Source organism: Crocuta crocuta, unplaced genomic scaffold (genome assembly GCF_008692635.1).
Source record: "Crocuta crocuta isolate KB4526 unplaced genomic scaffold, BGI_CrCroc_1.0 scaffold636, whole genome shotgun sequence".
Lineage (NCBI taxonomy): Eukaryota > Metazoa > Chordata > Mammalia > Carnivora > Hyaenidae > Crocuta > Crocuta crocuta.
This window is the reverse complement of record NW_027530380.1, coordinates 476997-492520: the sequence shown is the minus strand read 5'-3', so window position 1 is coordinate 492520 and position 15524 is coordinate 476997. Positions and strand designations below refer to the sequence as shown.

Below are 15524 nucleotides of genomic sequence, written 5' to 3'. Positions count from 1 at the left end.
TCACGATGTCTCTCTCTCTCTCTCTCTCTGCTAGAAATAAATAAAAATATTTAAAAATAAATAAACTGTACCCCAACTTGAGGCTCGAACTCATGACCCCAAGGTCAAGAGTCACGTGCTCTTCCAACTGAGCCAGCCAGGCAGCCCTACATGCTTTTTTTTTTTTTAAGAAACCTCTCATNCGGAGGCCCTGAGGCCGGGCTTCCCAGCGAGGGCGAGAGTCCTGGACGGGAAGGGGACAGCAGCCAAGCCATGAACTGCCCCCCCGGGCGCCCGAGGCCAAGGGCTGAGTTTGTCTTGTGGGCTCACGTGGAGGGTCGCCCTCGCACAATTAACACGGCCCCGTGTCGACTTGGTTTTTTCACAGGATCATCCCAGAGCCGAATACGAAGCCAGAGTTTTGGAGAAGTCGCTGAGGAAAGAATCCAAAAACAAAGAGGTACGGTGGCCACTGCCGGTTGGCTTTCCTACAAACACCGTGCGCCCGTCAGCAGTGTAGACCAGGGGTCAGCAAACACCCTGTGCTCGTCCGCGGTGCAGCCTGGGAGTCAGCAAGCACCGTGCACTTGTCCGTGGTGTAGACCAGGGCCCCGACTCCAAACAGGGGCCAGATAATAAATATCTCAGGGCAGGGTTCCAATAAAACTTTATCTAACAAAACAAGCAAGGGGCCAGGGTTGGTCCACAGGCTGAAGCTCGCCAGGCTCTGCTGTGGGTCCACCTCCTTGACCTGTCCTGGGGCATCTCAAACCTCAGCCAGCGTGTCACCATCAAGGACCAGGTAGCTTTGTAGCTTTTTCACAGGACACTTTACATTCAGTGTGCGCACCCCTTGCGCTCGATGTTGAATTATGCAGTCGGAGGGTTTGCCCAACCAGCATCCCCGAGCAAACGGCCAATTCCGTTTCCCTCACAGACGTGGGAATGAGAGAGAGGTGCTTTATGACATCCTCAAGGTCACCACCTGTGCATAATAAGCAGCTTTGTTTCTCCCCGAACCTCTCATTGAAACTGGCTGCCTTCTGTGTGCAGCCTCTGGAGTGTGTGGATGTAAGGAATGTGTTTTCCGTGCCCTGGGACACACGTGGAGTGCGCTGGCCCCCGTCGGCCCCCACCTGCGGCTGGGGAAGTCTCTGTCAGTCCTTGGAGGGTGGGAAACACGCTCCCCGAGCCCCCCGGGCCACAGTCACGCTCTCAGCCTCTGGGGCAGACGAGGCGAACCCTGGGCATCTCCTATTAAGCGTGGCACGCGGTCAGGGTTTGCTCGCTCCGGGCGCCCGCAGTGGCAGTTGGCCAGAACCCCCGCTCAGGCCACAGCTCCTGGAGCCCGGCAAGAGCCCGGCCTAGCCCTGCTGCGGCCGGGAAGGGGGTGCATCTCCCTGCACACGCTCTTAGGGTTCGAGTGGGATTGCAGATGAGCACAAGGGTGTGAGTCGTCACCCCAGGTGAGGTCGTCTTTTCAGCTAAACAGATCAGAACGTGTGCACATTCTCGTGCCCCCTGCCTTCGGAGCAGGCGCCCAGCAGCTTTGATCAGGCCCGTTAGACTCTCCAGCTCACTGCCTCCTCCTAGAGGGAGAGTGTGGACACCGCCCTGCGGGCCTCACGGTGGGCCGCCGAGACCTGCGTTCAGTGCGGCCTCCCCCTCCCCCAGCCCGTACGGCCCACGAGACCGTCCACGTGGCTTCACGGTGGCACCTCTTAGCAGTAGGCTTTGTGGCACACGTGACATCCATTGAAGTCGAGTGACTTAACCAAGCCCGAATGGCAGATCTGGGCAGATGTGCCAAGGGCGCCTCCCGGACTCTGTGACTCCGCCTCTTGGCCATGACCATGAGAACAGCAGAGGTGCCCGGTCCCTTCACGCAGGACTCCGGTGGTGACCCCAGGGCTCGTGTGCTTCTGGCGGGCACACCCCGGATTTTCTCCTCTGTTTCATTGGGCTCCTAGCGGCTGCTTTATGGCTGTAATTGCTCCCGCAGCTAAGGCACCAAATTCAGTTATGAAAGAAAAAGAGACCCGCCCCTTATTTGGCATATGAACTTGCACTTCTGGGCGTGGCTTCCTCCACCAGCCTAAACTGCTCAGAGTAACCTGTCTCTGCCTGCTGCCCGCCATCGGAGGACAGTGGCCATCTCGCCAGTGGGCGTTTCAGAGCCCCGCCCGGCCTTCCCCGCTGGGGTCCATCTCGAAAGCCCCGCCTCCCGTGCCCAGACCTTTGCCGCCACCCCTTAGTGGCTCCAAACGCCCGGAACCGGAATCAGCCTTGGCAGCCAGCCCACGAAGGGCGAGCTTGCCGCCGAGGGGGTGCTGGGGTCAGGCCCCCCCGGCCCCCGAGCCTCGCCACGCTTCACCCCACGGTGCTCTCTTGTTCCCCCCACCCGCCCTCAGAAGTGCCGGCATATTCCAGAGGAGTCACCAAACAAATGGAAGCAGAGGGTTAAGACAGCCATGGCGGGGGTGAAATTGGTACTTTTCTACTTCGGGGCAACGCGAGTGTTGGCTTGTTTGCCGACGATCGAAGTCCGTTGTGTTTCTCCTCCACGAAGTCTGCTGTGTCCTTTTCTTAACATTCATGTCCACGCTGCTGTGCCTTCCTCCCTCACCCGTCGAGCTGTGACGTGTGTTGAGATGTCACTGCATGGCTACTGTGGGTCCGAGATCGGGGTGGGGGGGGTGGGGGGGGGCCCGGTCTTACTTGGAGCTTGTGAATCATGCTTGTCACAGCTGCCTGCTTCTCGTTCTCCCACTAACACGCATGCCCCCCGGCCCCGGATGCGCGGCGTCCATGCGATGCCCTTGCCTGCACTGTCTGACCTGATAGATACATGCATATCCTCATTTAAAAATCCACCCCTGTTCTTGAAACCTCGCGGGTTAGTGACCGGCTGCTACGCACGGGCCTGCCAGACTGGGCTGCCCCCGAGCCAGGGGGCCTTGGGGCCACGAGGCGCCACATTTCACCGTTGCTACGCGGCCGGCAGGTGTTACCTTGCAGAGCCAGCTGCCTGTTTCGGCTTGTCCCGCCGAGGAAAAATAACTATTATGGTCTGGGTGGCAGAGGGCAAAACACCTTAGATCGTCTCACCTCCCACGTGAGACATTGGCCACAGACGCAGGCTCCTTCTTCCAGACGTGGGTCTCAGCGTCTATTTTAGAAAGGCGTTGGGCGCCGTGATGCCCTCGACACAGACAAACCACGTTTTTAAACGCTATTTCTACGATTACGTGACGTCGTTTGACAGGCGGTCAGACCCCAGACCCCTCCCTGGACGCTGGGTGTCTGCTTTCACTCGTCACCTGCAAGCATTTGTTTAAAAGGTGTTCTGAGTATTTCCGTTTGTCCAAGTCGTTCACCACCACCCCCCCCCCACCAACCGCGTGCGCACAGACCTCTTTCCACCGCGATGGCTCCCACCGGGTGACCCAGTGTTGTTTCCTGTTGCAGACAGACAAGGTGAAGCTGACCTGGAGAGATCGGTTCACGGCCTACGTCACCAACTTGGTCTCCATTGTCTTCATGGTAAGTTCCGGAAGGCTGAGGTGGGAGAGACCGGGAGGCCCACGGGGAGAGCTGTGTGCTCACCGAGACCAGAGTCGGGCGACCATGTGCCGTCTGCTCTTGTCCCAGGATGTAGGGTGGGGGGAGGCCCCAACACTGCCCCCTAAAATGGGAGGGGACCAGGGTTCCACAGAGACCCCAAGGGGACCCACGTGCCCCAGGGTACGTGAGATGGCGTCCTGCGGTCCCCGATACCCGTCTTTCACCCCTGGGGTGACACGTTGAAGTAATTAGTCGTTCAAACCTGAAATTCCACATGTTAAGACAAAACTGAGGGTTTTTTTAAAGAAAATCATGAAATAAATAACACACAGACAGGACACAAGTCAGGAGCCGCTTCGCAGGCCGCGCCCGCGTGTCCCATGTCCGAGGCAGCCACGAGGCCCAGGGTCTGTGAATCACCAACCCTCCTGCTTTAAATCCGCCAACGCCCTGGCTCTTTGGGGGCTTTCACCCCACATTGGTTGAGTCTCCTCCCTGGAAGGCCTCAGCCCCCTGCTAGCTGTTCTTTGATCCTCCCCAAGAGGTCGGGGCCACCTGCGGGCACTGTAAAAATGGCCGGCCGCTTGTCCACCCGGGGGCTTTATGTTAGGTGTGGGCTGGTGCCCAGGGCCTGGGGTTGGCCGCCGTGGACCGGTGCCCAGTTTGTGGCCAGTGGCCTGAGAGGCTTGCGGGGGGTCCCACTGAGTCCTCACAGCCTGCCTAGCCTGATACCACCCCCTCCTGCTGACGAGGAAACAGGCCACAAACAGGCTTGTCCCTCTCCCCAGGCCACCGGGTGCCACTCAGGCGCCCTGCCCCTGGAGCGCCCCTGCTCTGTGTGAACCCGACTGGAGGTGCTGGGGAATGTCTTCATCCCTCAGGGATGAATCAGTCCCAGCTCTGTCCCCCACCCAGGAGCTTTGCTCGCTGAGCAAACACTGGTCGAGTGCACCCCCACGTTCCCGGGCCCGGGAAGGCCACTGTGAACCCACCAGCCAGACCCCCGGGGGCCCTTTAAACCCAGAGGGGGGATTGCCCATGGGAAGTGAGGCTGTCGAGGGGGCACACCGCCCCTGGGCAGGGAGAGGGGGACACCCTCCTCACTGAGTCACCCTGCGGGTCTGCTGCCCGTCTGCACCTCCGTGTGCTGGCTCGGGGCCGTCGCTGGGGCCAGGGTGGTGCCCTCCCCCGGGAGGGGCCCCTTGGCAGGAGCCAGGGAGTTTCCGAGGAAAGCCCTGGCTCCCAGAGCTGGCCAGGGAGCTGGGTCAGGGTGTGGCGTGGGCTGCCAAGGCTTCCTGAGCAGGGTGTGGTCACCGCCGGGCACCCACAGCTGTGTGCAAAAGCGAAGTTTAATATAGGAGTTTTCCTAGATTTCTGATGGCAGCAGCCTCCCTTGGGGTGCGGCAGCCGCAGACTTTCCAAGCTGTGACCTGAGACGCAGGGCATAGTCCCATGCCTCTGCAGGGCGGTCCCGGGAGCCGCGAGCAACCAGCCTGACGGGGCAGGGCCTGCCCTCCGCACCCTTCACGGGAGGAAGCGACACGGGTCACATAGAAGGGAACGGGCAGGGCACGGGGCCTTGCCCGCAGGTGGAGTCAGGCTTGGCCGGCAGCTGGACTCAGCCACAATCCGTCCTCAGTGCGTCCTGGTGGGGGGCGGGGGCTGTCCGCGTCTTCAGGACAGTGTGAGGATGGGGTCGTCCAGGGAGTTAGGGCCTCTGAGGAAGAGGAACCCAGGCAGAGAGACTGCTCCACGTGGAATAAAGTCACCATCCCAGCAGTGCTCAGCCGCCTCCCAGGCAGCCACCAGCCTGAGTTTGCTGGAATGTTCTGGGCCACTGGTAGGTGTGGCCAGGTGAGCGCTGAGCTCCTGGGGAGGTTGGGAGAAGGGTCCCAGTCTGTCTGTCCCAGCCAGGCCTGCGGCCCTGCCTGCCCAATATTGGGGCTGCCCCCCCCCGCCTCCGTTACCGCCCGCCTCCCACTCAGGGCCATAAAAGCCCTCCCCCCAAAGTCAGCCTGGCTCACACCAGCCAGGCGGGCCCCTGGGGTTTCAACCACCCTGTGCCCTGCTGGGGCCAGTGGGCGGGCAAGGAGGCTCGGTGCCCCGCGGCAGGCAGCCGCAGAGACCCCGGGACTGTCAGGCTTGGTGGTCTCACCCAGTAAGTCCCGGCTGGTGAGCTGGGTGCCCTGGCCTGGCTACTTAGTCTCTCTGAACTCAGTCTTTTTTCATAAAGCAGAAACTAAGCCCTCATTCATCTATCTGTGAAGGTTTTCTGCCATCGAGTAGAGGGGGTGAGGAGAGCCCATCTCCCTGTTGAAGTGGAGTTGCTGCAGGCGTGGGGGCGGAGCTGGGCGGGGGCGGAGCCGGGCGGGGGCGGAGCCAGGTGGGGGGCATGGGGTCCCTGACGGGACCTCCTCCCTCTGCAGATCGCGGTGACCTTCGCCATCGTCCTGGGAGTCATCATCTACAGGATCTCCACAGCCGCAGCCTTGGCCATGAACTCCTCCCCGTCCGTGCGGTCCAACATCCGGGTCACGGTCACGGCCACCGCGGTCATCATCAACCTGGTGGTCATCATCCTCCTGGATGAGGTGTACGGCTGCATCGCCAGGTGGCTCACCAAGATTGGTGAGTGCGCGACCTTGGCCACCTTCCTGCCGTGGGGCCTCAGGTGCTCGCTTACCTTCTCTGAGCTTCGTTCGCATGGGGGGGGGGGAGGCAAGTGGTCACGTGTGTCTCACTCCTTCTAGAGGTCCCAAAGACAGAGAAGAGCTTCGAGGAGAGGCTCATCTTCAAGGCTTTCCTGCTAAAGTTCGTGAATTCCTACACCCCCATCTTTTACGTGGCTTTCTTCAAAGGCAGGTAGGGACTTCAGTTACTGAAACTGTCTTTCCCAACGTGCTCCTCCCAGTTGGTAGCGACTCTCCCCCACCTCCCTGCGGGTGGGGGTCAAGGCCCAGGGCAGAGTGCTCAGTGTGGCTCTCACTGCCACCGAGCTCATGGAGAGACCGGGCTTCTACCGGGGTCCCAGACAGTGGGGAACCCTGGGCAGCGGGGACCCCAGACAGCAGGGACCCCGGACATCAGGGACCCCGGACAGCGGGGACCCTGGGCACCAGGGACCCCAGACAATGGGGACCCCAGGCAGCATGGACCCCGGACAGCGGGGACCCTGGGCAGTGGGGATCCCAGGCAATGGGGAACCCCAGGCAACGGGGACCCCAGACAGCAGGGACTCTAGGCAGCGGGGACCCCGGGCAGCAAGCTCCAGGTGCCCTCACAGGAGGGCGGGATGACCAGGTTGGGGTGTCAGGAGAAGGGCAGAGTCACAGCCAGCCTGTTGTTCCGGTTAGTGGTGGGTGAACCCTATGCCAGGACCCTCTGTGCCGCCCTGGGCTTGGAGGGGCTTGTGGCCCACCCCCCAAGACTCCCAGCGCCCCTCCTGCCAGGGGCTAGCAGGTCTGATCCCAGAACCCCTCCAAAGTCCTCTTCCTCAGCATCGTGTGGTTTCGTGGCCACCCTCCCACCCCAGGGTCACAGAGCCCAGCCAAGGGGTCGGGGCTCCCCTGAGATCATGCAGGACAGCGGAGCAGGCCCTGGGAGGTCCCCGCCCTGAACGTCCTGCAGGGGGTGGAGAGGCTGCCCCGGGACCTCCCCTCCCCCACCTGACCTGACCTGGCAGGTGGCAGGGTCCTCTGTCCGGCTGCTTAGCCTCCGTTCCCCACCCCCACCCTGCCCCCTGCGGGGGAGGGGCCGGTGCCTCTTGGTTTCCCACTGAGGTTCCGTCTCCTCTCACCTCCGTGGGTTTGGGAGTCCCTGGAACTCGACACAGCACAGCGGTTCTGGCTCAGCCTGGGGGTGTGGTACAGGGGGGCCCAGCCCCCTCCTCGGGGTCTCCCTGCGCTGCCCCCCCTCCCACCACCCCCACTCTTCGCAGGTTTGTTGGCCGACCGGGCGACTACGTGTACATTTTCCGTTCTTTCCGGATGGAGGAGGTAACTGACCGCGTGTTCGTCTTGGTTCTGTCCCCACAGTGGGCTCAGCAGAAGCAAAGCTTGTCAAGCAGCGTTTCCCTCCTCGGGGGAACCCCTGCTGTCTGGCTGCGGCGCGGGGCTTTGATCTTACTCGGCGTGTTCATGCAGGGTTACCCTCGAAGGAGAAACCAAAAAATAACGCCAGTTGTGTTTTTTTCCCTTTCCTCTGATACCTGGAATGCTCTTGTTTCTGATTAAGATGGATTAACGGGGAAGAAACAGAACTAGCTTCGTTGTTTTACTTTAACGTAGAGACGCCCACCTCTGTCCCCTACATCAGCGCTGGTGACCTTGGGCTTTCTCAGCCGCTCCAGCCACCGTGGGTCTGGCTGGCGCACCTGCCGCTGGACTTGCTCCTGCTGCCCCGTCAGACCCAGCGGGCCCCGGGGCCACCCGAGATCCAGGTCTCAGGGGCACCAGTCAGCGAAGCCCAGAATAATCCAGCTCATTGGAAAATGGGGGATAGGTCTTCTGCTAAAGACGCTGTGAAACAGGGTGGAGAGGACTGGGCTGGGCTTGGGCACAGGGCGATCTGGCTGCCCGGGGCACAGCCTAGAGGTTCGACCCCCCGAGTGCCGGCGTCTGCGCATCCCGAGACGGGGGCCTCACCCGCAGTAACACGTTTGCGAAAAGCCCGTGAAGTGCCCTCCCCTCGTATGACTCGTTCTTCACGTAAACGATATACCGCCAGATTCTTTAATGGTTGCGGAAATTGGAGAAATGACTTTGTAAAGTAGATTAAAACAACGGACATCATTTTTTAAATGAAATTGTGGCACTCCGACATAACTTCCGTGGAAAGGGTGGAAAACATTGTCCCGGGCCCGTGGAGGGGTCCACTGGGCCCCCACAGGGTTGTCCTGTGTCCCTTGAGCTCTCTTCACGTGGACGAGTGGAGCTTCTGGTCCGTCACCGGCCTGAGGCAGTCGGTGCAGGCCCACCAAGGACAGGGGACAGGGACGTTAGGCCTCCGAGGCGTGGCCAGCTGCCCAGGCGCCGTGGCCCGTGGAGGGACAGCCATACGTGGGACCAGGCCCCGCCCTCGGGAGGAGGAGGAGCCCCCGGGTCCAGTGCCCCCTCCCTGGCACTGCGCTCCTGACGCTCGGCCTCGTTCCAGCCCCGACAGCCCGTAGGCCACGTGCATCAGCTTCCTGGGGCCGCTGTAACGAGAGACCACAGATGAGGCGGCCCCAGAACACCCGGAATGTGTAGTCGCGTAATGGTTCTAGACACCAGAAGTCCAAAATCACGGAGCCAGCGGGCTGTGCTCCCCTCAGAGGCCCGGGAGCGTTTCCTCAGGCCTCTGCCCTGCGGGGGCTGCTGGCGTCCTCGGCCGGCCCTCTAGNCGTAAACGATATACCGCCAGATTCTTTAATGGTTGCGGAAATTGGAGAAATGACTTTGTAAAGTAGAGTAAAACAACGGACATCATTTTTTAAATGAAATTGTGGCACTCCGACATAACTTCCGTGGTAAGGGTGGAAAACATTGTCCCGGGCCTGTGGAGGGGTCCGCTGGGCCCCCACAGGGTTGTCCTGTGTCCCTTGAGCTCTCTTCACGTGGACGAGTGGAGCTTCTGGTCCGTCACCGGCCTGAGGCAGTCGGTGCAGGCCCACCAAGGACAGGGGACAGGGACGTTAGGCCTCCGAGGCGTGGCCAGCTGCCCAGGCCCCGTGGCCCGTGGAGGGACAGCCGTACGTGGGACCAGGCCCTGCCCTCGGGAGGAGGAGGAGCCCCCGGGTCCAGTGCCCCCTCCCTGGCACTGCGCTCCTGACGCTCGGCCTCGTTCCAGCCCCGACAGCCCGTAGGCCACGTGCATCAGCTTCCTGGGGCCGCTGTAACGAGAGACCACAGATGAGGCGGCCCCAGAACACCCGGAATGTGTAGTCGCGTAATGGTTCTAGACACCAGAAGTCCAAAATCACGGAGCCAGCGGGCTGTGCTCCCCTCAGAGGCCCGGGAGCGTTTCCTCAGGCCTCTGCCCTGCGGGGGCTGCTGGCGTCCTCGGCCGGCCCTCTAGTCTGTCAGTCTTCCGTGCGCCTGTTTTCTCTTTTTCCAAGAACACCAGTGACTGGATCAGGGCCGCCCTAATACACCGTGACCTCGTCTTAACTTGGTCACATCTGCAGAGACCCTTTTCCAAATGAGCTCGTTTTCTGTGGCTCTGGGGGTTAGGACGCAGACATGTGTCTGTGAAAGACACTTCCAACCCACCTCCCCTCACTGGGGGTGGCGGCCTCTCTCCAGGTGTCCAGGACGGGCAGGGGCAGGGGGGGCTGATGCACCTGCTCTCTTTCCCGCAGTGGGGGAGGGGGGCTGATGCACCTGCTCACCGGCCCACAGTGGGGGGCAAGTTCTGATCCACCTGCTGTCTGTCCCGCAGTGGGGGAGGGAGGGCTGATGCACCTCTTCTCTGTCCCATAATGCGGGAGGGGTGGGTTCTGTTGCACCTGCTGTCCATCTCGCAGTTTGGGGGGGTGGGTTCTGATGCACCTGCTCTCTGTGCCACAGTGGGGGAGGGGGCCTGACGCACCTGCTCTCTGTCCCCCAGTGGGGGAGTAGGGCTGAGGCACCTGCTGTCTGTCCCGCAGTGGGGGAGGGGGCTGATGCACCTGCTCTCTGTCCCGCAGTGGGGGAGGGGGGCTGAGGCACCTGCTCTCTGTCCCGCAGTGGGGGAGGGGGGCTGAGGCACCTGCTCTCTGTCCCGCAGTGGGGGAGGGGGGCTGAGGCACCTGCTCTCTGTCCCGCAGTGGGGGAGGGGGGCTGAGGCACCTGCTCTCTGTCCCGCAGTGTGCCCCGGGCGGCTGCCTCATGGAGCTCTGTATCCAGCTCAGCATCATCATGCTTGGCAAGCAGCTCATTCAGAACAACCTGTTTGAGATTGGCATCCCGTGAGTGCTTTGTGGCCCTGGGCCCACGCGGAGCCGGGGGTGGGGGATGGGGCCCTGTGGTGGTCTGGGTGGGGGACAGGTGGCTGGGGCCTGGATCAGGATGGGGCACCAGGAAGAGGGAGGTGGTGAGGGCAGGCAAGGAGAGGCAGGACAGAGCTACCCTATGGGGGACTAGGAGGGGGCGGAGGCTGAGATGACCCCCCCTGCTCCGCAGCGGGCTGAGGATTCGGGGTACTGACAGGCACCCCCAGACACACAAGCCGGCTCCCTGTGGTCGGCAAATGGACCAGCTGGAGGCTCCGTGTCCCTGGTCCCTTTGAGAGTCACGTCCTGTTTCCTCAGCAGATTGCCCTCTGCAATCAGGGACATCGGATGGTTTTCTGTGACCCCCGCCCCACCCCCCACCGCGCTGACCCCTGACACCGAGCCCTTCCTGGGGCTTCAGGTGGCCGTGTACCCTCCATGCACCTGTTGCTATGCCCACACTTGACCCCTGCCTCTGCGGGGAAGGGCACAGGAAATCCTGGACGGAGAAGCCTTCGCAGATGCGTTAGGTCAGGGCTTTAAAGACTCGACGGCTCAGAGAATTAGAAGCACAACTTGGAGGTGACAGTCCCCAGCGCCCAAACCCGTCTTCCCGGACCCCTAACTGAAGTGATGGTGTGTCCCCTCAGGAAGATGAAGAAGTTCATCCGCTACCTGCGGCTGAGGCGCCAGAGCCCCTCGGACCACGACGAGTATGGGAAGAGGAGGCAGCGCTACGAAGTGGACTACACGCTGGAGCCCTTCGCAGGCCTCACCCCGGAGTACATGGAGATGAGTGAGTGGGGGCCGGGGGGCCGGCTGCAGCCCCCTGCCCTGGACGGGGGTCTGGAGTGCTCGGTGGGCTAAGCATCTGACCCTTGATACGGTTATGATCTCACAGTTCACGAGTTTGGGCCCCACCCCGGGCTCTGTGCTGACAGTGTGGAGCCTACCTGGGGCTCTCTCTCCTCTCCTGTTCGTGCGCTCTCTCAAAATAAATAAACAAACTTAAGAATAAGAGGAGATAACCCAGGGATGGAGCCTTGTCACCAGCTACGGTGTCACTGGACAGGAGGGTGCTCAGAGGTGGCACGCGACTCTCAGTGTGGTCAAGAGAGAAGGGGGGGCGCCCAGGGGGCTCAGTCGGTGAAGCGTCCGACTTCGGCTCGGGTCATGATCTTGCGGTTCGTGGGTTCGAGCCCCGCGTCGGGCTCTGTGCTGACAGCTCGGAGCCTGGAGCCTATTTCAGATTCTGTGTCTCCCTCTCTCTCTGACCCTCCCCTGCTCATACTGCCTCTCTCTCTCTCTCTCTCTCTCTCAGAAATAAATAAAACATTAAAAAAATTTTTTTTAAACGAGAGAGAAGTGGGGAAAGGGCAAGTGCGGCCTGCGTGGCCGCCTGGAGCCCCTCAGCCCCACTTCCTCCCTCCATTCCAGCCAGACTGGCCCCTGTGCTGTCACCCAAACACTCGGAGCTCATGCCTGCCACAGGGCCTTTGCCCTAGCTGTGCCCTGCCTGGCATGCTCTTTCCCTAATACCTGCATGGCCTGCTCTCTCCCTTCAGACCCCACCAGAGGGGTCTTCCTGACCACAGGGTTTAAAGGGTCAGCCCTTCCCCTGCACAGCTGTGACCCTCTGCCTCCCCCCCTGCTCTGACCCTCAGCCCCAGCTGACATCTGCAGTCCCCGTCATGCCTTTGCCTCTGTCTCCCAGCGCAGTGATGGACATTCTGTGAAAACAGGACCCTTTTTCCCTTTCGTGGCCATACTCCCTACGCCCAGAACAGATCCCGGCTTATGATGGGCACTCGGTACACGTTCGCTTAGTGAACAGACCAGCAAAGGCGGTCAGGAAGACCCCTGCAGAGGGTCCCAGAGTGGAGGGCCCCTGGCCACCACGGACAGCACATTTTAAATGCTGGCTCTGGGGCCTGGTCTGTGCAGGGTGGGGCCTGCGACCTGGCATTTTTAACAAATATCAGCGAAGTCAGTGTCATGCCCGGCTTCCCAGATGAGTGTTCAAGAAGAACCTTGCCATTGACTCAGAAGGAAAAGCATCTTAAGACTGAAAAATGGGAACCGTGCTGTGCTCAGACGCCACTCTGTTTTCTCCTGCAACAAAATCCAAGATGAACCAGACAAGGTCAGGCAGCTCCCTCGCCCCCGTGGGCCCCCGTGGGCCTGCTCCCCACCGGGCTGCGTAGACTCAGCCCTGGGTCCAGGAGGAGGGTCCCCGTCACCTGCCTGAGGCCAGCGGGGGGCAGACAGCAGGAAGAGCGGCCGTCGCCGGCAGGAGACAAATGCCTCCCCGGATTTCAGTTCCTACGGAGGCTGGAGCTGGCATCGCTTTCCTGTCCGGTGTGGCGGGAGCCCTGGTGCAGGCCCCTGCGCGGCCAGGCAGCCGCCCACCCTGTGGCCCACGCCGCACCCGCTGCCGGGCTCCGGGCGGACAGACCCCGCGGGGCTCCTGCAGCGCACGGTGCCCGAGCCTGGAGAGAAGTGCAGCTGGGAGCGCCCAGCCTTGAACCAGCACCAGCTCCCCTCCCCGCTTCTCGGTCCACACAACACGAGGCCGCCCCACGCGGGAGTGTGGACCCCACAGCCTCGGGCCTGGGCAGCCCAGCGGGGCCCACGGCCGAGCTTGTCCGACGCCTCCATTGCTTCAGACAAGGCCTCATCCGCACAAGCGTCCCTCGGGCCCAGCTCCCGGNCCGCGGCGCTAACAATGGCCGCACTCAGCACCCCAGGTGCACGGTGACATTCTGCCGGCTTCCTTGTTTACCGCCTGGCAGCCAGGGCCCTCGGACAGTCTGGACACTTCCTGAACCAGCCGCCTCCGTTCCGCTCAGCAGCCTTTACCCGACCTCCCCCGGGAGCAGGGCTCTGCGCGACGGCGGCCCCGAGGGTGAAGCCCCATGGCCGGTGTCTTGACCGTGAGGATAATGAGCAAGAGGAGGGACGTGAGGCTGACTGTCCTGGACGGTGGGCCCCGGCCGGCTCCCCGATGGGGGCTCTTGGAGACGCAGGGATGCTGGCAGACCCCCGGGTCCAGGCCCCCCACTGCTCAGGCTCTGCCCCGCAGGCCCTTGCCAGCCCAGGCCGGCAGTCAGGACTGCGTCCGGGCCTTCCTGCTCCTCCTTTGTTGAGATTAGATGTACAGTAAGCGATGCCTGCTTGTTATTCTGGGGTCAGCACCCAGGGCCAGAGTGAAGTTTGGAATCTCCCTGCAGCCCTTTCCTCGCCCTGGGTCACCCGGGGTTGCGCTGGGTGTGTCCCCAGGGCCCCTCTTAGATGGGTGCAGGGGGCGCGTCAGAGGCAGGATGCCAGCCAGACCCAGCCCACCCGGTTTGTTCAGCCAGAGGCACGTGGGGTGCCGCCGTGGGGCCGAGGGGTGCGGCCGTGAGCTCACCGGCCTGCCCTCCTTGCAGTAATCCAGTTCGGCTTTGTCACCTTGTTTGTTGCGTCCTTCCCTCTGGCCCCGCTGTTCGCGCTGCTGAACAACATCATCGAGATCCGCCTGGACGCCAAGAAGTTCATCACCGAGCTGCGCAGGCCGGTGGCGGTCAGGGCCAAAGACATCGGTGAGTGACTCTCGGGCGTGCCAGCTGTGGGGGAGGGGTCCTGCCCCCCAGGAGCCCGGCCCAGAGTGGCCGCATGTGGTCAGACACGTCCCCACAGGCTCCTGCCGCACCCATCCAGGATGGAGACGTGGGGGGCGGGCGTGGGGGGCTCCTGCACAGCCCCGGCCTCCTGAGGGCGACAGTGCCTCGATGTCTGCCTGTCCCCGCCGCCTGCCTCCTGCACCAGTAGGTCCCCAGGGTGCACGTGCTCTCTGAGGCCCTCCGCACCCCCACACGGGGACCATGTGGCCCCTGGAGCACAGACAGAGCGAGACGGGCAGCCGGTGTCTGCTGAGCTGGTGCCGTTCTAAGTAGGCTGTTGTTTAGTCAGTCAACAGTCAGAAACAGGAAAGGGGAGGCGGGACTCAGGAAGGCGCCGCGTGGCCTGCCTGTGGGGCCAGAGCCCACGGGTGCTAACCCTGAGTCCCTAAGGTTCCTCCTCGCCGTGCAGGAGAGGCTGGGGGTTTGTGGGGGCCGCGCTCGCGGGGAGCGTGGGAACTGGCTGCAGCGTCAGCAGTGAGGATGATGATCTCCATGTGAGGCAACTGAACGTCAAGGTGAAGGCAGAAAGTGCCCGTTTTATCTTGAAATGAGATGGAAAGTCACAAAGGTACATTGAAGTCCCGTTTAGCACAGGTCGAGTCAGCACGGCAGGTCCCTGCTCATTGCTGGAGGACACAGAGTGCACAGCGTGATAGGCATGTGGTCATTTTCCGGAGGTCGGGGGGGCGCCGGGGCGCTGGGACCCCACCAGGGCGGACTAATCTCGCTGATCCGCCTGGGCTTCTCCCCCGTGGGACATGCCCCTCGGCCACCACGTCCCACTGTGTTAGCGGGGCTCCTCCGTCCGCGCCCTGGCCCCTGGGGGCCCCACCCTGGCAGCCTCTGGTGGTGACACCCGCCCCCCTCCAGCGCCCCCCTCTGGCCCCTCCTACACACGCTCTCCCAGCTTGAATTGTAGGAAAGCGCCCTTCGCAAGCCCCCGCATGGCCACCTGTTGGTGATTCTCGGTGGCTTTTCGGGGGGGGGGGGAATCCACAGGGGGTCCCTCAGGGGCCAGGAAACCTTGGCGTTGTGTAGGGAGGGGCCCCAGAGCCAGGGCTGGGGCCCAAATATAGAGGTCAGGATGCTGAGCTCCTGTCTGTCACCCATGTGGGCGAACCAGGCAGTTGGTGCCCTGCTCTAGGATCAACCCCAGACGGTTGTGCCGGGCTTGGGGGAGGGGCCGCGATCGTTTCCTGAGGCTTTCAGTGTTCGGTCCTCCAAGAAACCTCTTGAGGAAGCTTGGGGAAATCCTCAGTCCCATTTACCGGATGGGGAGACTGAGGCCAGGTGGTTAACAACGCCGAGCAGGAACTGGAGACCTCAAGCCCCCAGCCCCCCCCCCCCACTCCCCCGGGGCCCCCATTCCT

The 15524-nt window shown here is 62.3% G+C and overlaps 1 protein-coding gene across 1 annotated transcript in view; it reads left to right on the top strand.

The window, feature by feature from the left end:
* The window catches only part of ANO1 (anoctamin 1), a 75248-nt gene that overhangs the window by 48284 nt on the left and 11440 nt on the right, over positions 1–15524 (top strand). The window contains 9 exon segments of the mRNA XM_077766562.1: positions 368–439; positions 2391–2468; positions 3448–3522; positions 5970–6171; positions 6294–6405; positions 7481–7538; positions 10368–10468; positions 11143–11288; positions 13921–14073. Of these exon segments, the coding sequence (XP_077622688.1) occupies positions 368–439; positions 2391–2468; positions 3448–3522; positions 5970–6171; positions 6294–6405; positions 7481–7538; positions 10368–10468; positions 11143–11288; positions 13921–14073 (997 nt within the window).